We start from the raw sequence: 21686 nt of genomic DNA on the forward strand, positions 1-21686 counted from the left end.
TAGAGAACTACAGAAGACAAAGGCCCATGGAGAGCTTCAGGAGGTGGTGAACCATGGTGAACTAATGGTGCTTCTTCCACAAGGCTGTGATTTCACCAGCCCAGCAATTACTGAACTTAAATCTTCAGGAGACAGACATTACAAATGAGTCTTCACCACCTGAGTTGGGATAGAAACTATGTGAAGCTACTAGTTGTTTGTATCCTGGGTTCTCCATGCTACCCTGATTCTAGGTATGGTTTGCTTCAAAGCTTATAAGACAATGGTAATCTAGAATATCTTGCAACGGCTTCATATTGGCCAACTGTCAGCATACTCCTTAGGGACCAAAGCTGGTCGTACAAGTACCACCAAGTTTTCAAAAAGTCTTCTCAGAATTAAAAACAAAAGAACTCTAAAGGTACATCATTTAAAACCAAAGACAAGACTCATCTGGCCTTTAACCTTTAGATACTAACTAGAAACTAGAAAAACAACTAAGTCTATGAGGTCTCAACATATTGACTGTGGGAATGCAACTTATTTCTGAAAATTCTTATCTGCTCCTAGAACCCAGGAATTAACTAAATTAGACCTACATAAAGCAACATAGCCTTGTCCTTGAGTCTTAAAGGAGGTACATGCTCTTGTCCAGGAAACAAAGGCACCAACACAAAAGCAAGAATGCCTAAGTCACAAACTTGTCCTTCTGGATCTCAACAACAACAAATACTTTTACCCCCAATGTAAACCAAGCCTTGATCAAGGCAAGGGCACTTCATATACTTCTGACAACACCAGGAAAGGTTGTGCTTGCTGGTCTTATTAACAAAGGGGGTGAAAAGCAAGGGAAATAACACAACTGATTTATTTATTCTTATGTTTGCTTAGTTTACCCAACCTCTTCCTGGGGCAACGGAAAGGAAGGGTGACAGAAAGTTTTGCTTTTCTCTTTTAAGCAAGTTCATCCACCTCTACAGACCTCAGCAGGCACTTCACTTCAACCCATCAACCCCTCATACCTGTGCTTGGTCTGCCCTAGATTCATCAGCTTGCTAACTACTCTTCCATTTCCTTGTATTCTATCCATTTGCAAACTAAGTCAAAGGAAGCCACCACTGTTCTTGTTCCTTCTTTGGCTCCCTTGACCGTCATGCAGCCTCTTCACTCCCTCAGATGACCTTTAGGAGTACTCCCTTTGGTCTGTCCTTCTGGACCTGGCCAATACTGTGCTTGATGATGTGTTCAAGGAAAAAGGAAATTACCTAAATCAACATGCTAAGTTCCTATGACCTAGAGCCACCCCTTAGGTAAGCTTTCAAGAAGTCAAGAGAGAAGACTCTATCCACAATTGGTGGCAACTAGGGAAGGGAGGGGGCTGGATCCACACTAGGCTATTTCACTTTCATAGAACAGTCAGCACTTAATCTCAGAGCAATAATTAAATTATACTTCAATCTGTTTGTGATTAGTATCTGTCTCTTCTACCTGCCCTCCCCACTGAACTAAGTTCCATGAGAGCAAGAACGATGTCTAGCCTGATCATTATTAAATTCCCTGCACTCTGCCGAGTAAATGCACATGGTGGAACTCAATTACTCTACCTCTGTCAGATAAAAAAGAATTTGATTCATGCCTCAACACAATTCTGGGTTGAAGTGGTAAGCGCCATATCACATCTTTTCTGGAAAAGCTAAAATAAGAGCTAAGATTTCTTAAGCTCTTACAATGGATCAGGCACTACTCTAAAGTGTTTACACTTACATGTGTGGCAGTTTAATATGGTTTACAAATTGCAAAAATAGATATTGGATTATGTTTGTAAACTGGTCTGTCCCTCAGGGCATATTAGATTATATTGGATTCAGAAGTTTCACTTTTACTTAATTAAATAATGATTGAGGCTTTGATTGGGCCACATCAGTAGGACATTGAGTCCCCGCCACCAAAAGAAGCCACACCAGAGAGAAGGGAGTTTGGAGTTTTCAGCTGGAGGCCAGGAAGTAAGCACACAGAGGAGCAGAGCAGCTGAGCCCAGAGAGGAACAAGCCCCAGGGAGAGAGGAACCCAGGAAGCCTGAACTCTCGGCAGACGTCAGCAGACATCTTGCTCTAATACATGGCAATAGACTTTTGTAAGGGAAGTAACTTACACTTATGGCCTGGTAACTGTAAGCTTCTATCCCAGATAAATACCCTTTATAAAAAAACAACCGATTTCTGATATTTTGCATCAGCACCCCTTTGGCTGACTAAACATGTATTCTCATTTAATCCCCATAACAAACCTATGAAGTAGGTACTATAATTTTATTTCCATTTTACAGATGAGGCATCTGAGGCAAAGACAGGTTAAATAACATGCCCACCATTATAAAATAGTGACAGGGATGGTATTCAAACTGAAATAGCCTAGCCTGAAAGCCCATGCAATCATCATTTTGCTATGATACCTCTCACTGAAGAAGATGCCCAATTCTGGAGCACCAATAAATAAAATAAAAGATGGGATAGGAAAAAATGATATGAAGAAAAATTCAAATTTACACATTCAGGAACATGCCAGTTCCACATGACAGTTCGAAGAAACTGTAAACATAAAACATTCGATGCCTGACCCTTACTGTTGTTTAAAATAATAGACAAAACAAAAGCACATCTTCATTTTCAACTGACAGACATAGATGGAAACTGAAAACCAGCATTTTCTCACATTGAAAACACTTTCTTCTGCTACCAAACCCCCATTTCATGAAAATGCACACACAGTCTATTTTTGTCTGCAAAAGGAAGCCCAAGAGCCAAACTGTACCCTGCAGAACCAGACGTGTGCTGCCAAGGTTTTCAAGGAGAGGCAGGAAACATGTGCAGACTGCCACCATTCCCACAGCTTTGTCTTTCCATTTCTGTCCATGGCAAAAGAAGTGGAAAATAATTCATATCAAGTCTGAATATGTCTTGCCAGCTTTTCTTCTATCCTCAACAATACGATGCCAATGCAAGGCATGTGTCAAGGAAGGCAGAGGGCGGGGGAGAGAACAGGGAAAACAACCCAAAGTTCTGCCCAGCACGTTCCTCTCAAGTCCCAAGCATTCAGTGTCTGCTTCTTGAGGTAACACACAATTTTACCACAGGGTTAAGGGTCTAAGGCCAGTTTCATGTATGATGCCTCATGGATGAAGCACAGAGAGTAAAAGGATTTGAAAAAGTCTCTACTTAGAAAAGGACAACTGGACTTACCTTCCACTGCCCCTCGGGAAGCAGTTCCACGACCACCAGGTCCCCATTCAAGGCTCTGTTCCGAGCAACAACCCCATCAATAAAGATGTCTCGGTCACCCTCCTGGGTCAGAGACAGAAATAAAATAATGGTCAGTCTACCAAGGCTTGGAGCTGAAAATTCTTTGGTTTAAAATTTTTAATTTCTACACTGTCCACTGACTTGACAAGGACACTAGTACACAGCCACAAACAGATCCAAAGGGAAGTCAATCAACTGGAAATAATATAAGTGGGGAAGTGATGCCAAACACTTGAGAGCAGCTTAGCAGAGAGCTAAAAACCAATCAAGTCAACAGAGGATCTACTAAAGGCAAGCTACAAACAAAAATGCATAAAGCAGAAACTGTAAGTGAATGCTTTCACAGATGAAATGAGAAAGGATTAAATTCATCTTAGGTAGTCCATTTTTGTTTTAAATAAAACATGATGATATTTACATAAATGAATATTTTAAAGTACCAAAGAAGTGGTAAAGAGTAGAAGGTTCCCAAGAGAGCAAAAGAACACAATAACAACACTACACAATCTCCCAAGAAAACCAAAGGAGGACAGAGACAGCAATCAGTTTCAGGCTTTGGGTTCTCTAAGGGGAAACCAGCAAAATCACATTCTCCTCACCCCACTCCAGCAAAGAGGCAGAGAGAACAAATTTCAATTGTTTTTATGGAGAACTAAGTAGAAAACAAAGAAAAGAAAAGTGGCTTTTATAGCATGAGATCCATAAGGGGTTTTCACACTCCACCTCTCTCAGACATGGGAGCAAGTTAACTCTAGGCCATGGATACAAGGCACACAGATGCCTTCATCTTCAATCACACACTCAGAAAGAACCCCCTTATGCCGAGTAGGTCCCCCAGTGAACTCCCAAAAATAAGCCAATTATGAATGTCCTCCTTGGTAATTAAACAAATGAACAGGTCTGCTATATAACAGCGGAAAACACCTACCAAAATTACAGTTTGCATATTGAACAATTTAGACTAGATTCTTAACCCTCTCCTTTCAATCTCGAGTCAGAAGAATGGACCAAACATCTGCTTAATTGGTCCCTGGTTTGTGATTAGGAGAAAAACATTCCCAGGGTCAGGAACATTCAGGGCAAGGGAGAAGTGTGGATTTGGAGCTAAGGGGGCATTTCATGCAGAGAGTTTAGACAGAGAAAATACAACAGAAAGTGGACAAAGAAGGAGGGACCATGAAGTTCAGGAATCAAGACGTATATTCTAGTGTCCAGGACCTAGACCAATTTAAGTGGGAAAAAGAAGTCAGGGACTGCAAAGTCCAAATAAATAGAAAAGCAACTTATCCTCGTAATGCCTTCAGTAGCAATTTCTAAACTTGTTTAGATGCCAGAATCTTCCTTTTAAGTTAAATTACTTTGCAAAAATGCCTAAATGTTAAAGATATTTAAGGAAAGGCATGCCTTTGGTTGTCAGGTTACATGAAAAAATCAAGTATTTTTTAAATGTTTCAACAAACATATAAACATGTATTCTTAGCTTTTTATCCTCCATGAAGTTTATACCTTGTACTCCTTTTCAAGAAACAAGAATGAAGTTACATATTAATTTTTCTTAAAGGAGACAACAGCAAAGGGGTTCCAAAGTTTTCTATTAGAGACACTCGATATAGATAAGATTTAATAATCAACTGACTGAAGGCGACTAATATGGAATTTTTAAGTTAAAATTAGATTTCCAAATTCACTAACCAAAAAATCGGGAGGGTGGGAGAGTGGACAGAGTGTATTCACATTCTATGAAGCTCATCATTTTGTATATTTTCCAGTTACAAACTAGTCAAGATCTTTTAGAACAGACCTTTTCTTAAATTTCCAATTTGGCCATGGGCTGGCAGCTGTGGCCTGCACTCTCTGCCAAATTTGACCCCACCCTGTCCTTGAGGAACAGCTACCGTGTTAGCCGCAGAGAGGATTGCTGCAGATGACCTCATGACAGACTTCTCAGACAAATAAGGAAGAGGCAGCCAATAAATGAACAGAAAGTGAATAACTGAAGTGGGGCACAGCACCATCCATAGCTGCATTCTGAAATGTATAAAACAATACAAACCTCTCTGACCCCTATGGAATTAAAAGAGCTGTGTGAAGGTCATCCTAACCCATTACAACCATCCCTATACAGATCAGAAATAGAAGATAATAATATGCTGGCACTGTCATCTTCCTGCATCAAGAAACAAGGAAAGGGAGATAACTTCAGATGCTAAAAAAACAAATCTATTGATGCTGCGTCGCTACTCAGCTCTTACTAAGAGACTCTGACCAGAGCTGGCATCTACTCTTATTTCAGAGATACGGAGTGTGGGAAGTGCTCAGTATTAAAAGTTTTGAGTCATCCATTTTTAAGGATAAAAAGTTCAGATCTTTACTTAAATGCCAGAAGACTTGTTCTATCCATCAGAAAGAAAAAAACAACAGAAAAGAAGAAAACTGGATAATGAACAAACTTCGAGGAAATATAAAGGGTGCTGAGGGTAATCTATCTGAGGAGTTGTGAGGGGAGAACAACCCAGGTATGACCTGGTGGTCAGAGAATCCTCTGCTGATGGAGTAACTCCCTGTGGACAGAAATAAACTCCACAGCTATGCAAAGGGTGCCTCCCATGACAAGACGCACAAAAATGTTACAGAGCTGCTAGGACCAACATAATACAGAATGGAAACCATGTTTTTTAAAAGTCAGGTATTTACAACTGGCCCAAATTCTCCTCTTTATCTTATTACCAAATACGATAAAGAGGCATCTCAATAATATCATTTTATCTTGGTTCACTTCAGAGTCACATGGTTTCAATCTAACTCTGCATTAAGAACCAGGTGACTGACAGGTACACATATAAGGAACTTATCTATGTATTTTAGATTTATCCTAAGAAAATGAAAATCCACTTTCTATCAGTAGAAATTATAATGAACCTAAGTCAAGTCTGCCACAAAAAAAAGAATTTTTTAATATCTGATTGTCAATCATTGTTTTGAGCCTACTGATTTACACAGATATTTTAATATAGCAAATGGCACTGTACACGTGCACAGAAGTTTTTAGAGTTAGCAAAAGTAAATTGAAAAAATTTAACCAAATCTCCTTTTCGTCTCTCCAAAAACTTTAGAATTTTAAAGGTATAGAGAATATTAGATAGTATTTAATCCACCCATCATTTTATAAATAAGGAAACTTTTCTTTTGCTTATAATCAGGACTCAGGCTACATCTTCTTTAATCTCAATTTCTGTATTTATCTACCTACCTAAGTCCTGTAACATTCAGGTCCTGGTTCTGACACTCCACCTCCTAATTTAGCTGTGGGCATTGTTTCCAGTTCATACAAGTTCATACTTGACATGGAAATGAGCTAATACATCCAGAAACTGACAACACTGGTGGTTAGAAGATTTATCTGTATGTAATTTACTGCCTCTACTATCCTCCTCTTTAACTGCTTTCTACAATGCTCCCTAAAACTAAAAATGACCCCCCAAAAAACACAAAACTAGAATGCAGGTTAGTTCCAGTATCCAAAATTGGAGTAACCAGTTATAGTGGTAATTAGGTCTTCATAGATAATAGCTTTTACAGTCTGTTCTTAATTACCTCGAATCATTTAGCATTGTCTCTCCCTCTAAGATAATAATACTGCTCCATCAGGGACAAGGAGGAGAATTAAAAAGAGATGCAGAGCCCTCACCCCAATGAAGATGAAAGAGCAAGAGTCTTCAGGGCCCCACTCCCCAACACAGAAGCTTTGAACAACACAGCAAGAACTAGCAGAAATGTCTTTCACAAAGCTCCAGAAAACAGTTAAAGGACTGCAGTAACAGGATGAGTGCCAAATCAAGAACAGGGCAACTTAAAAGCAGTAGGGGCAAGTGGATGTGGCTCAAGTAATTGGGCATCAGCCTCCCATATGGGAGGTTCCAGGCTCAGTTTCCAGTGCCTCCTAAAGATGAGCAAGACAGTGTGCTGATGCAATGGGCTGGTATGGTGAGCCGAGACAAGAGATGAAGCAACAATATGACACAACAAGCAGGGAGCAGAAGTGGCTCAAGCAATTGGGCAACTCCTTCCCACATGGGAGGGAGGTCCTGGGTTCAGTTCCTGGTGCCTCCTAAAAAGAAGACAAGCAGACACAAAGAGTACACAACAAACGGATACAGAGAGTAGACAGCAAGTACAAATAACAAGAGGGGATGGATAAAGAAATAAATCTTCAATATATATATTAAAAATAAAATAAAAGCAGCAGGATCTCATGACGCCCTGGCTGACCCCTCCCACACCCCTCACTGGCTGGGCTCAGAACCAGCCCACACTCCCAGTGCTGGTCCCTGGTCCCAGTACCATGAGAGAGCAGCAGAGCCCTCGTGCACATACTGGGAGCATGTATATTTGGTCCAATCTGCCTGGTGGTGGCCTGAGGGACAGAACCAGGACACATGCCACAAGCTCAGGACCCAGAAACTGCTGTGGCAGTTCACAGAACTCTTCACAGAACAATATGGCAAACAGCCCAGTTGTGGCTGCCTTGGGCAAGGGACTGCTGGCTATAGGACATACAGTGCAGTGCACAGGACCATGAAGAAAGTGTTCCCCAGAGAAGAAGGGAATTCACATCCATGTAAAAGGGGGAATTCCCAGGACCACAAGACCCATGTGCAGAAAGAATAGAGGAGGCCCCTAAGCTTTGGCATCATCTATTCTCTAAACTCATTGTATGGATAAGCTCTAAAGCACTCAGTTCAATCTGAAAAGGCTGAGAAAGGCATTTTCTTTTTTGTGTTCTTTTTGTTGTTGTTGTTCGTTCCTGGCATTCGAGGAAAGCTCTGTCATAATGCAAGCTGGATACAAGCCTAAGGAACAGACACCTTAGAGTCTAAATTCCAACAACACATTCAAATATCAAAACGTCCAGGTTTCAACAAAAGATTATAAAACATACAAAGAAACAAGAAGAGACATCCAAGCAAAGAAGAAAATTAAAGTACTAGAAACTATCAATGAGGAAAATCAGACCTGGGATATTCCAGAAAAAGACTTTTAAAACCAGTCCTAAATATGCTCAAAAGATAAAGAATTAAAGGAAACCAGGAAAAACAGATGAAAACAGAGAGAATATCAATAGAGAGATGGAAATTATGAAAAGGTACCCAACAGAACTGAAGACCACAGTAACAGAAATTAAAAATTCCCTGGAGGGGGCTCAACATCAGATTGGATCTAGAAAAGAGAAAATCAGTGAACTTAAGGTAAGACGAAGGAAATCATCCAGTCTGAGGAGAAGAAAAAGGAAAGAATGAAAAGTGAACAGAATCTGAGGAATCCATGGGACACCATCAATATGCACCAGTATATGCATTGTGGGAGTACCAAAAGGAGAAGAGAGAGAAAGGGATAGAGAGAATATTCAAAGAAATAATGGCTGGAAACTTCCCAAATTTAACAAAAGGAAGGAATATACACATCCAAGATGCTACATGAATATCAAACAGAACAAACCCAAATAGACCCACACCCTGCCATGTTAAAACAAACTGTCAAATGCCAAAGATAAAGAGAATTCTAAATTCTCCAAGAGAGAAGCAACATGTCACATACAAGGGAGCTTCAATAAGATTAAGTGCCAATTTCTCGTCAGAAGCTATGGAAGCAAAAAGGCAGGATGACATATTTAAGTGCTGAAAGCAAAACTCTGCCAACCAAGAAATCTGTACCTGGCAAAACTGTCTTTCAAAAATGAGGGAGAAATTAAGACATTCCCAGATAAACAAATGCTGAGGGACTTTGTTTCACCACTAGACTGGCCCTACAAGAAATGCTAAAGGGAGTTCTACAGGTTGAAAGGAAAGGTCACTAGACAACTGACCAAAGCCACATGAAGAAATATGGTTGTCTGGGAAAGATATGACATGGGTAAATATAAATACCAGTACTATTTTGATTTGTAACTCCACTTTTTATTTTCTACAAGATCTAAAATGTTATTGCATAAGTGTAATGATAGATCAACAGTTTTGGACTCAAAATGTAAACAAATGTAATTTGTGATAAGAACTACATACAAGTGAAGGGATGGAGGGGTACAGGAACATAGCACATAAACACTATTGAAGTTGGTATCACAGACAACAAGATTTTTATAGATATAGGATGATAAATGTATGCCCCATGGTAACTACAAAGAAAATATTGTAGAATATGCAAGCTCATAGAGACAGAAAGTAGAGTACAGGTTGCCAAGACTAAGGGACAGGGGAACAGGGAGTTAATGCTTAATGTGTATAGAATTTCTGTCTGTAAAAATGGTAAGTATCAGGAATGGACAGTGGTGGGGGTATGGCAACATTATGAATGTGATTAACCCCACTGAATGGTATGTTTCCTAGTGGTTGAGATGGAAAAGGTTATGTTGTATATATGTTCCTGCACTGAAAAAAGAAAAAAGAACAACTAAAGAGGCAGTGACAATTAAATGCAATACACAGGGAAGCAGATTTGGCTCAAGTGATAGAGCATCCGCCAACCACATGGGAGGTCCAGGGTTCAAACCTAGGGCTTCCTGACCCATGTGGTGAGCTGGCCCATGCACAGTGCTGATGCACACAGGAGTGCCATGCCACACAGAGGTGTCCCTCGCGTAGGGGAACCCATGCACAAGGAGCGAGCCCCATAAGGAGAGCCGCCCCAAGTGATAAAAGTGCAGCCAGTCCAGAAGTGGTGCCGCACACACAGAGGACTGACGCAGCAAGATGACGCAACAAAAAGACACAGATTCCCGGTGCCATTGACAAGAATGCAAGGGGACATAGAAGAACACACAGCGAATGGACACAGAGAGCAGACAACTGGGGGCAGGGGGTCAAGGGAAGGGGAGAGAAATAAATAAAAAATAAATCTTAAAAAAATAAATAAATACATGCAATACATAATCCTGGATGGGATCTAATAAAGAAGGAAAAAAGTTTCAAAAGGACATTATTGGGACATACGAAAAAACTGGCATACAGACTGTAAGCTCTACATTAGTGTTAAATTTCTTAAACTTAATAACTTCTTTTACGATGGTTATACAAGTGAATATCCTTATTCTTAGGAAATGTACCTGGCACTATTAACTGTTCAAGAAGCATGATATATACAACCTACATGCAAGTATTCAGAAAATGGATTGAAAGGCAGATGGAAAGATACAGAGATGGATGGATAGATGGATGGATGGATGGATGGATGGATGGATGGATGGATGGATGGAATGATACAGCAAATGTGGCAAAATGTTAATACTGGTGGATCTAGGTATCTGGGGGGGATAGGGGTATGCTGGAGTTCTCTGTAGGAGGTTTGTATTACTTTTTTAAGTGTGTTGTAAGTTCGAAAGCATTTCAAAATAAAGTTTAAAAAAAAAGAGAGAGGTAGAAATAAGCCAATCCCATTATCATAACTGGCTAAAATTTTCAAAATAGGCTATGACTGGAATACAATTTCAAGTAGGGGAACAACTATGAATTTCTGAAACATCAGTTTGACTTATGCTTCTTAGCTTCCTTCTATAAGCCAGATTAAACAGTAGAGACACCTCATCTACAAATTTAAATTAAATGAATTTAACTTAAATTAATGAATTTAACTAACTCACAGTCCCCCACTTCAGAGGACCTCTGATCTTTCTCTCTGCCAGCTATGTCCCTCTCCAGGAGGTGGTTACTTAGGGCAAGGGATATGCTCACCTGAAGGAATTGGCCCTAAGCTCACTGCTGAGCTATGCAGACACCAAACTCAGGGCTGTTCTTCTGAACCATCCTCCTGATGGGTGGCTAAAGGGCAAGGATTTCTAAGGAGTGTGGGCAGAGCTTGGACATGTGGGTATTTGTGCACGTAGGGCCCTTGCAGAATGGGAGAGGAAGAACTGGGAGCCAGGAGTGGGACAGGAAGAGGGATGGAACAGGCCCGGGGTGGACTTTCCCTCGGCAACCACATTTCAGCATGGAGTTCCTAAGAGCCTGGGAATTTTACAGTAGTACACAGGAACATATTTTTCAACCTATGAAAGTGGAATATATTTTAATTTGTTACTTTGATTTATAACTTTTAAATATTTTGATATAAGGTACATAAGTTTCCATTTATTCTTTGTTCCAGGCCCCACACGTTAGGAACTGGCTTCCTAACACAGATTTAACTTAAGAGAAATTCAATACTGTGCATTTAAGAAAAGGAGAAAGCAGTGACAAATTTCAAAATACTGCAGTCCCCCTATCATTGCAACCAGTGAGAACAAACCTGAGTGCATCGGAGATAGAAGATTTGAAACCTGCTCAGCCCCAGGTGCTTCTCAAGGATGAGCACCTTACTGCAGTGAGTAGGATGCTCATGCTTAAAAATACATGTTTTCACACATGAGGACCCCTTATACAACCAAGCTTCATGAACCGATATGCCACTGAAGAAAATCACTTTCTAACAGGGAGGAAATACTAGTTCCACTGGACTTATTCAGAGATGGTTTATCAGTCTCCAATACAGTATCCTCCAGAGATTTTCATGGGTAGTTTTTACAATGATTACATGTGATTTCCACCTTATGTACAAACTCTGGAATCTAACACCCATGTGAACTGCTCTTACACTACATGATGAAATTACTCCTGCACCTAAGTTACTACCGCAAGCTGACCTCAAGTCCTACAAAAGTATCAGGATTGGCAAATATACTATGTTATGTCAAAGGAACAAAATATAACTCGAAGCAAATAATGTGACATGTCAGTGATGCTTTTTTACCTAAACCAATGGTAAGATCTGAATGTGAAATACAAATATGAAATCTTGGCTTCTGGAAGGCATGGAGAAGAAGGACTACACTGAGCTTGAGAACAGGTCTTCAGGTTTTTGTAACATCATAATACCCATGAAATACAAGACAACTCTCAGTAAAGTTGTCACTTAACATAAATATGAAATATGTTAACTAAAACCTATGTATTCCATTTGTTCATCTATGAGAAGTTTATGCCTATGGTCTCTCCTACTGTGAAAAATCTATGATTATACAGCTATCCTATTTATACAGTCCTAGAAAAGTTAGGTCAAGAATTTTAAAATATTGCTCTCCCAGCTTTGAGCAATCAAGCCTTATCCAGGAACCTACTGTCAACCACATATCAGAGTGAATGTGCCTTAACTAGAGAGAGGCTTTTAAAATGAGTCATGAACATAGTCTGGGGTATAAGGCCCAAGTGTAAAGAGCCTTGTACCAAGTCCTATCACCTGCACAAAAGTGAAGCGAGAACTGACCCCCACACACACACAGAAAAAGCAATACATGTTATTTTTGGACAGATTTGCAGATTACCTCATGCAGAAGATCGAAAGATAACAAAAGATAACACATTTGTTTAGGAAAGATTAACTTAAATCAGTGGGAAAAAAAACATAAATTCTTTTCAGCTCTGAACTGAGGGCATCCAATTACATGATCTCGTGAGTAACTGCATGGGTTCAGCTGCTCTCTGCAGTCTAATAACAAATGCCATCCCTTTCATTTTGAGTGTAATTTTAAGACTGGCAGAAGGAGTTGTTAACCAAAGGCAAAGTTCGTTTATTTAAATTTGAAACAAAACCTTTCTCATCCTCAATTTTGTTTCACTACTCCATTTTTTAGCTAGAATATGTGATTTCAGTTTCAAAGCACTAAAAAATTAAATGTGACATTAAGTTTATTGTATAGTTGTTGAACTTACCGGGGAAGGAATGAAAGCTTCATGAAACTTCTTTGGATTAATTCTCAATACACCCTTTAAAAGAAAAAAGAAAATTTATGAAAATTTACCTAAGCTATACACTGATGAATTTTCCATAAGTACGATATTCTTCAGTAAAGAGTTTTTAAATTAATTAAACAAACAATTTGATCTAGGAACCAAGTTAGATATATGAAGACTATTTATAATACCATACAGATATGCTGGTAGCATGACACAGCAATGTCAGTGACATAGGGTTCCATTAGCCTCTGCCCAACACAGACCAAAAGCTCAGACTGGCACCTTGCTGTGAGCAGACACAGATGAAAAGCAACAGAGCTTGGTGTATGTGGATTTCATATGCCCTTAAATGCTAGTCTTCAAATTTAGTTCTTTACTTTAAGAACAAGATTATCTAGAGATTACACCTCTTTAAATAATGGCCTTTTTCATTATCTAAATTCCATAGCCTTTCCAAACTACTTTCCAAACTACTCCCTCTAAAATGTTGAAAGACTGAGATACATAATTAACAAAACAGGTAAGGACATAAAATAAAGCAGAAAATAATTTTTTTTTTTACTGGTACACCATTTTTAAATTACAAATTTCCATACAATGGTAAATAATATCATTAACATCCCAAAAAGACTAATAAAATGATCATTTAGTCCTTAATTCAAAAAATATTTTGTATTTATTTACAGTGTTCAAGTCCCTAAGACAACGTAGAAGTGCGAATGATGAGAAAGTTCAGTCCTTGTTAATGAGGTAACACATGAAGAATGTAATAGGTGAGGGTACAGCTTACTTATAGCTGGAGATGCTAGGAAAGGCTAAAAATAAAAAGATGGTGTCTCAGCTGGTCCTTGGTCAAGAAGCAAACTTTGCAGATAAATCAGAAGGAAGTATGGGTAGAGGACACTGCATTAGTGAAAGTGGATAAGGGGCAAATATTCATTCTTCCCCAACATCTGTAACTCCCCTTAGGGTAAGAGTTGGAAGGAATAAGAGAGAAAGCTGCCAAAGTTTCCCAAGGCCAGCCAGTCCCTTTTAACCAGTGTTGCTGCAAATTTACTCTAGGACAGCCGTTTGTTGTTGGGGGAAGGAGAAAAAAGTTTACAATTATCCTAAATATTCATTTACTCTCTTGAAAAATCTGTGCTGACAACTCGCATGGCAGGCACTATGCAGGGTGACTGGGATACAGAGATCAAGAATAACAGAAATAGGGAAGCGGTGTGGCTCAACTGATAGAACATCTGCCTACCATATAGGAGGGTCCAGGGTTCGATACCCAGGGTCTCCTGGCCTGTGTGGTGAGCTGCCCCACGTACAATGCTGCCACATGCAAGAAGTGCCATTCCACGCAGGGGTGCCCCCCACATAGGGATGCCCATGCACAAGGAGTGCGCTCTGCAAGGAGAGCTGCCCTGCGCAAAAAAGGTGCAACCCACCCAAGAGTGGCGCCACACACAGACACAGCAAAATGACGCAACAAAAAGAGAGACAGATTCCCGGTGCCACCTGACAAGAATGAAAGCAGACAAAGAATACACAGCGAGTGGACACAGAGAGCAGACAATGGGGGGGGAGGGGGGGAAGGGAAGAGAAATAAATATAGTAAATCTTTTAAAAAAAAAAAAAAAAAGAATAACAGAAATAGTCTCTACCCCCACAGAGCTTACAGCCTAACAGGGAAGAGACTCCAAACAAATAAAAGTAAATTTATTGAAATTAAATTATTAAGAAATTCATCTTCTGATTCCAGGCATTTTTCTGGCCTAAAATTTTTTTCATATCATATTTTTCCATCACCCCCCTATAGCTCAGTAAAAACTTAATGGCTTTATAACTTTACGAAAATGAATGATGGAAGAACTGAGGGGAAAAATGGACCACTAAAACCTATATTCACCTTCCTGCTGATGGCTCCTATCCCACCTCTTTGACATCCAATTTATTCATCTGCCTCATCAGGGAATTTGTAATTGTATCATTCATTTAAGCCATTCTTCCGACACCCAGTCCATATGTCTCCTGGTGCAGTCTTACAGCCAGACATGCTGCACAGAGTACCATGTCCCCTTTCTATTAGTGTCCTACACAGGACAGACTAGCATTTCCTCTGAGTAAACCAATGCAGAGTCCTAATCATTACCAATTTCTTTTCACAGCATTTTCAGACATCCAAAGTGCTATCCAAAAGAATTATTCCTCTTTATAAACAAAATGAGAGAATGCCCATTTATGCATTAAGAAACTATGGCCCCAGTCAAGATGGTAGAGATGCTTCAGGGCTCTGTACTCCAAAAAAATCTTTCAACAACCAGCAAGAACTGGCAGAAATATCTTTTTCAAATCTCCAGAAAATAGTTACAGGGTAAATGTGGAATGAGAAAAAGGCCACTTAAAAGAGGTAAAATCTAGGGCCCCTCTCCCAACCCCTCACAGAATCAGCCTGTGCTCCCAGTGCAGATCCCCAGTTCTGGTTCCAGAAGGAGAAAGTGAGCCTCCTGCACAAAGCAGGAACATATATTTCCAGTCCAGTCTGTCTGGTGGTGGCCTGAGGGTCTCTTATTTCCAGAACTTGCACAACATATAGAAGGGAGCTCACTGATCTCTCCTGCAGAATGCTGTGGGAAAATAGTCAAGTCATGGCTGCCTGGAGCAAGGGATTGCTGGCTAGAGGACACACAGGGCAGGGCCCAGGATAGTGAGGAAATTGTTTCCTAGATAAGTGAGGACATTTGTATCCGTGTAAATGGAGGAATTCCCTGGGCCACACATATAGGCCCAAGAAAAGAGGTATAAGTGGAAAGGATCAGGGAAGTCCCTACACTTTGGCCTGGACTATTTCATACAGCCTGATGTATGGATAAACCCTGAAGGAGAGCACTTGCACAGATCAATCTGCAAAGATGGGGAAAGATGTTTTTGGGTGTTCTGTTGTTGTTGTTATTTCCTGGCATTGAAGGAAAACTCACTCATAACACTAATGGATACAGGCTTAAGGAACAGATGCCTTGAGGTCTAAATTTCAGGAATAACACATTCAAATATCAAAATGTCCAGGTTTCAACATAAGGTTTCAAAACATACAAAGAAATAGGACACAATGGCTCAAGGAAAGAAGATGAAAGCACTAGAAACTATCAAAGAAGAGGACCAGATCTGGGACATAGTAAACAAAGACTTTTTAAAAATTATCCTAAATATGCTCAAAGAGGCAAAGGAAAACATGGACAAAGGACTAAAGGAAGTCAAGAAAATAATAGATAAACATAAACAGAGTAACAATAGAGAGATGAAAGTTATAAAAAGGAATCAAACAGAACTAAAGACCATAGTAACAGAAATTTAAAATTCCTTACAACAGTTCAACAGCAGATTGAAGCTAGCAAAAGAAATAGTGAACTTGAAGGTAAGACAATTGAAATCACGCAAACTGCAGTACAGAAAGAAGAAAAGTGAACAGAGCCTAGAAACATCAAGTGTACCAATATACACATGTAGGAGTCCCAAAAGAAGAATGAGAGAAAGGGGCAGAAAGAATATTCAAAGAGGAAGTGGACTTGGCCCAGTGCTTAGGGCATCCGTCTACCACATGGAAGGTCTGTGGTTCAAACCCTGGGCCTCCTTGACCCGTGTGGAGTTGGCCCATGCGCAGTGCTGATGCGCACAAGGAGTGCCAAGCCACGTAGGGGAGGCCCACGCGCAAGGAGTGTGCCCCGTAAGGAGAGCTGCCCAGCACGAAAGGAAGTACAACCTGCCCAGGAATGGTGCTGCACACACGGAGAGCTACACAGCAAGATGACGCAACAAAAAGCAACACAGATTCCTGTGCCACTGACAACAGAAGCGGACAAAGATGACGACACAGCAAACAGACACAGAGAACAGACAAGCGGGGCGGGGGGAAGGGGAGAGAAATAAACAAATAAATAAATCTTAAAAAAAAAAAAAAAAAGAATATTCAAAGAAATAATGGCTGGAAACTTCCTAAATTTAACAAAAGGCAGCAATATAACCCATCCAAGACACTACATGAACTCCAATCAAGACAAGCCCAAATAAACCCAAACTACACCATTTTTTAATCAAACTATTGAATGTGAAAGAGAAAGAAAGGATTCTGAAAGCCATGAGAAGCAACATCCCATACCAGGGAGCTTCATAAGGATTAAGTGCCAGTTTCTCATTAGAAGCCACAGAGGCAAAAAGGAAGTGGGATGACACATTTAAATGCTGAAAGCAAAAATCTGCAAACCCAGAAATCTGTATCTGGCAAAACTGTCTCTCAAAATTAGCAAAAGAGGGAAGCGGACTTGGCCCAATGGATAGGGCGTCCACCTACCACATGGGAAGTCCAAGGTTCAAACCCCGGGCCTCCTTGACCCGTGTGGAGCTGGCCCATGCACAGTGTTGATGCACGCAAGGAGTGCCCTGCCACGCAGGGGTGTCCCCCCCGTAGGGGAGCCCCATGCGCAAGGAGTGCGCGCCGTAAGGAGAGCCACCCAGCGCGAAAGAAAGTGCAGCCTGCCCAAGAATGGTGCCCTACACATGAAGAGCTGACATAGCAAGATGACGTAACAAAAAGAAACACAGATTCCCAGTGCCGCTGATAAGGACAAAAGCAGTCACAGAAGAACACACAGCAAGCAGACACAGAGAGCAGACAACTGGGGGGGAAGGGGAGAGAAATAAATAAAAAATAAATCTTCACACACACCAAAAAAAATTAGCAAAAGATTAAGACGTTCCAAGATAAACAAATGCTGAGGGACTTTGTGTCACCACTAGATATGTCCTACAAAAAATGCTAAAGGGAGTTCTGCAGGTTAAAAGGAGAGGACACTAGACAACTGACTGAAACCACATGAAGAAATGAAGATCTCTGGTAAAGATATGACATGGGTAGATAAAAATACCAACACTATAGTATTTTTACTTGTATAATAAGTACCAATGCTGCTATAAGTATTCTTGCTCAAGTATTCTGGTGCAAAGGTGAAGAGTTTCTCCACAGTATATACACTTCTACACTCAGAAGTAGAATTGTTGCCATAGTGCCAATTAGTTGTCCATGGAATTGTAACAATTTACATTCTTTAACCAATCAATGCATGAGAGTTCCCAATTGTTCCACATCCTCACTAAAACTTGGTACTGTCAGGCTTTAATTTTTGCCATTCTGATAAATGTGAAATAGTATCTCATTATGGTTTCTATTGCATTTCCCTGAGTTCTAATGAGAATATACACCTACACTTCTGTGTATGTTTGTTAGCCATCTGTATTTCTTCTTTCATGAAGTAGGTGTTTGTCTTTTGCCCATTTTTCTATTTGGACTGTCTGCTTTTATCTTATTGACTGCTGCTGAATTTCTTTCTATATTCTGGATGTTAGTCCTTTGCTGGTTATGTGTAAGTATCTTCTTCCACTCTGCAGCATGTCTTCCAATTTTTTCATGGTATCATTTAATGGAGAGAAGTTCTTAAATTAATGTAGATGAACTTTTCAATCTTTTCTTTCATGATTAGGGCTTTTTGGTCCAGTTTTTAAAAATCCTTGCCCATTGTAAGGTCATGAATATATTTCCCTATATTACCTAACAACGGCTTTTTTATTTTGCTGAACCTGGCATTGATTGTTGGTGTGACATCGGGTTGGGGTCCAATTTCATTTCTTCCATATGGATACCTGTTCTAGTCTGCAAGGGCTGCCAATAGCAATATATCAGTAATGGGTTGGCTTTTAACAATAGGAATTCATTAGTGTACAAGCTTACAGTTTTGAGGCTAAGAAAAATGTCCAAAAGATGAAGCTTTCTTCCTGAAAGACTAGCTGTGGATGATCCTGGACTCCTCTGTCACGTGGCAGGGCAAAAGACAGCCCTTCTCGTCCAGATTTTGTTGCTTCCGGCTTCTTGCTTCTATGTCTTTCTCCGTCACTGAATGAATTTCATTCTCTTATAAAGGACTCCAGTAAGAGGTTTATATATAACTTAAGATCCTATTCACCAAAAGATCCTACCTACAATAGGTCCACACCCAAAGGAATGGATTAACTTTAAGAACATACTTTTCTGGGGTCCATACAGCTTCAAATTATCACAATACTTAACTATATCAGCACCAAAGTCCATCGTTTCCTCTACTAAATTTTTAAAATAAAATTTTATTGAAGTATATCATTCATACATGAACATAAACAATAAATTAGTAGTAAAATTTATGAATTTACAAAACAAACATGCCTATCATCATACAAGGCTCCTGTACATCTCTCCACCACTAACACCTTGCATTGTTGTGAAACATTTGTTACAAACCATGAAAGAACATCATCAAAATATTTATACTTATAGTAATATTTAGCCCATATCTTACATCTGATGTATTTTCCCCCAACCTACACAATTATTAACACCCTATATTAGTATATTAGTTACCATTCAGGAGAAAATGTTCTCATATTTGTCCTGTTAACCACAGTCCAGTGTCCACCACTGGATATCCTGTGTTATATAGTCCCATGCTTTGTAGAATCCATTCAAAGTGTACACTCACTGGCTCTCATTTTCACCACAGAATTGTACTATCCTCGCCACAGTTTTAGAATGTTTTCATTACTCCAAAAGAAAAAAATCCCACACCCCCGAAGCAGTTTGATATAATTGATGAATTCCAAAAAGAAATATTGGATTATGCTTGTAATCTGATCTGTACCTGGGCATGACTGAGTTATGATTAGGGTGTTGCGTCCCCACCCTTGGTGGATGGGGACTCACATATAAGAGGCATGGCAAAGAACAGAGTTGGGGATTTTCTTATGTTAGCGTTTGATGCTGAAGACCCAGGAAGTCAGCACACAGAGGAAAGAGAAACCAGCACCAGGAAGGGAGGAACCTTGAACCCAGAGAAAAGCAAGCCTTAGGAACGTAGGAACCCAGGAAGCCTGAACCCTCCCAGTCATTGGCAGCCATCTTGCTCCAAATAGATTTTGGTGAGGGAAGTAACTTATGCTTTATGGCCTGGTATCTGTAAACTCCTAACCCAAATAAATACCCTTTATAGAAAATAACCAATTTCTGGTATTTTGCATCAGTACCCCTTTGGCTGACTAATATACCCCCTTATGCCCATAGTTATATAACTGTCACACATGTATCTACTATATCAAAAGTTCAAAAATGCATAGGTCTGTTTCTTTTTTCTTTTTCCCCATATAACCCATTCCCCACCCCCCACATCATTTTTGTAAATTGAGGATATATACCTCACATAAAAAATGTTACATTAAAAATATAAGAGGTTCCCATATACCCCTACCCCCGACCCCCAACCCACTCCTCCCACACCAACAACCTCCCTCATCATTGTGGCACACTCATCGCACTCAGTAAACACATTTTGGGGCACTGCTGCACTACACAGATAACAGTTTACCCTGTAGTACACACTCTCCCCCAGTACATTCAGTGGGTTATGGCAGGATATATAAAGTCCAGCATCTGACCCTGCAGTATCATTTAGGACAACTCAAAATCCCAAAAATGTCCCCACATCACATCTCTTCTTTCCTCTCCCTGCCCTCAGCAACTACTGTGGCCACTTTCTCCAGCTCAATGCTAAAATTTCTTCTATTACTTGTCACAATAGTTTTATAGTAGAATATCAGTAAGTCTACTCTAGTCCATATTTTATTCCTCCATTCTGTGGACCCTGGGATAGTGATGTCCACTCCACCTCTGGATCAAGAGGGGGCTTCGATTCCACATGAATGGTGGATGCAATTCCTCTGTCTACAGTTGTAGGTGCTCTTGATTCCCTGGTGTGGTGGCTGACCATCTTCACCTCCCTGTTAGCTATAAGTCTGTTTCTAAATTCCTTATTCTGCACAGGAAAATCTGTTTAGCTCTGTGCCAATATCTCATTACCTAATTATTGCAGCTTTACAGTAAGTCTTGAGATCCAATCAAAATAGTCCTTGAACTTTCTTGTTCTTCAAGATTAATTTAGCAACTCCTGGTCCTTTGCATAACCATATAAATTTTAGAAACAGGTATCAAATTTCACCAAAATAACTAAAGATGGGTTTTTAAAAAACACTTTCTTTTAGTTTGATCATGAATTTTGAATGCACTGACACTAACTTTGAAAATCAATTTGGGAGAACTGATATCTTTGCAATATTGCATCTTCTTTTCCATGAACATGGTATCTTTCTCCACTTATTAAGGTTTTATAGTATTTCTCAAAAAAAGATTATAATATTCTTTGTAGAAAACTTACACATCTTTCTTTGCTGAATACTTTATTTTTTATACTATGATTTAATTTTTTTAGCATTTCTTACTGACATAGAGAAATGCAATTGCTTTTTATATATTGATTTTACATTCAGCAACTCTGCTAAACGTTTTTTTAATTCTAATATTTTATCTGTCAAATGTTTGGTGATACACACATATACACACACCAACATATATAAGCATATAAACACTGTGACATTTTTTATTTTCCTGTTGAATCATATCTTTTTAAAAATCTCTTTCTTGGCAGGCACTCAGGACAGTGCTGAAGAGAAAGCAAGCAATCTTTCTCTGTTCTTTTTTTTTTTTATTTCTCTTCCCCTCACCCCAGGTGTCTGCTCTCTGTGTCCA

The 21686-nt window shown here is 39.7% G+C and overlaps 1 protein-coding gene across 1 annotated transcript in view; it reads right to left on the reverse strand.

Annotated features, from left to right (window-relative positions):
* The window catches only part of DIS3L2 (DIS3 like 3'-5' exoribonuclease 2), a 392051-nt gene that overhangs the window by 294228 nt on the left and 76137 nt on the right, over nucleotides 1–21686 (reverse strand). Inside the window, exons 4-5 of the mRNA XM_058299893.2 lie at nucleotides 13016–13069; nucleotides 3219–3320 (exon numbers count right to left, since the gene is read on the reverse strand). Of these exons, the coding sequence (XP_058155876.1) occupies nucleotides 3219–3320; nucleotides 13016–13069 (156 nt within the window). The remainder of the gene's footprint in view (nucleotides 1–3218; nucleotides 3321–13015; nucleotides 13070–21686) is intronic.

Source organism: Dasypus novemcinctus, chromosome 7 (genome assembly GCF_030445035.2).
Source record: "Dasypus novemcinctus isolate mDasNov1 chromosome 7, mDasNov1.1.hap2, whole genome shotgun sequence".
In the NCBI taxonomy this organism is placed as follows: Eukaryota; Metazoa; Chordata; class Mammalia; order Cingulata; family Dasypodidae; genus Dasypus; species Dasypus novemcinctus.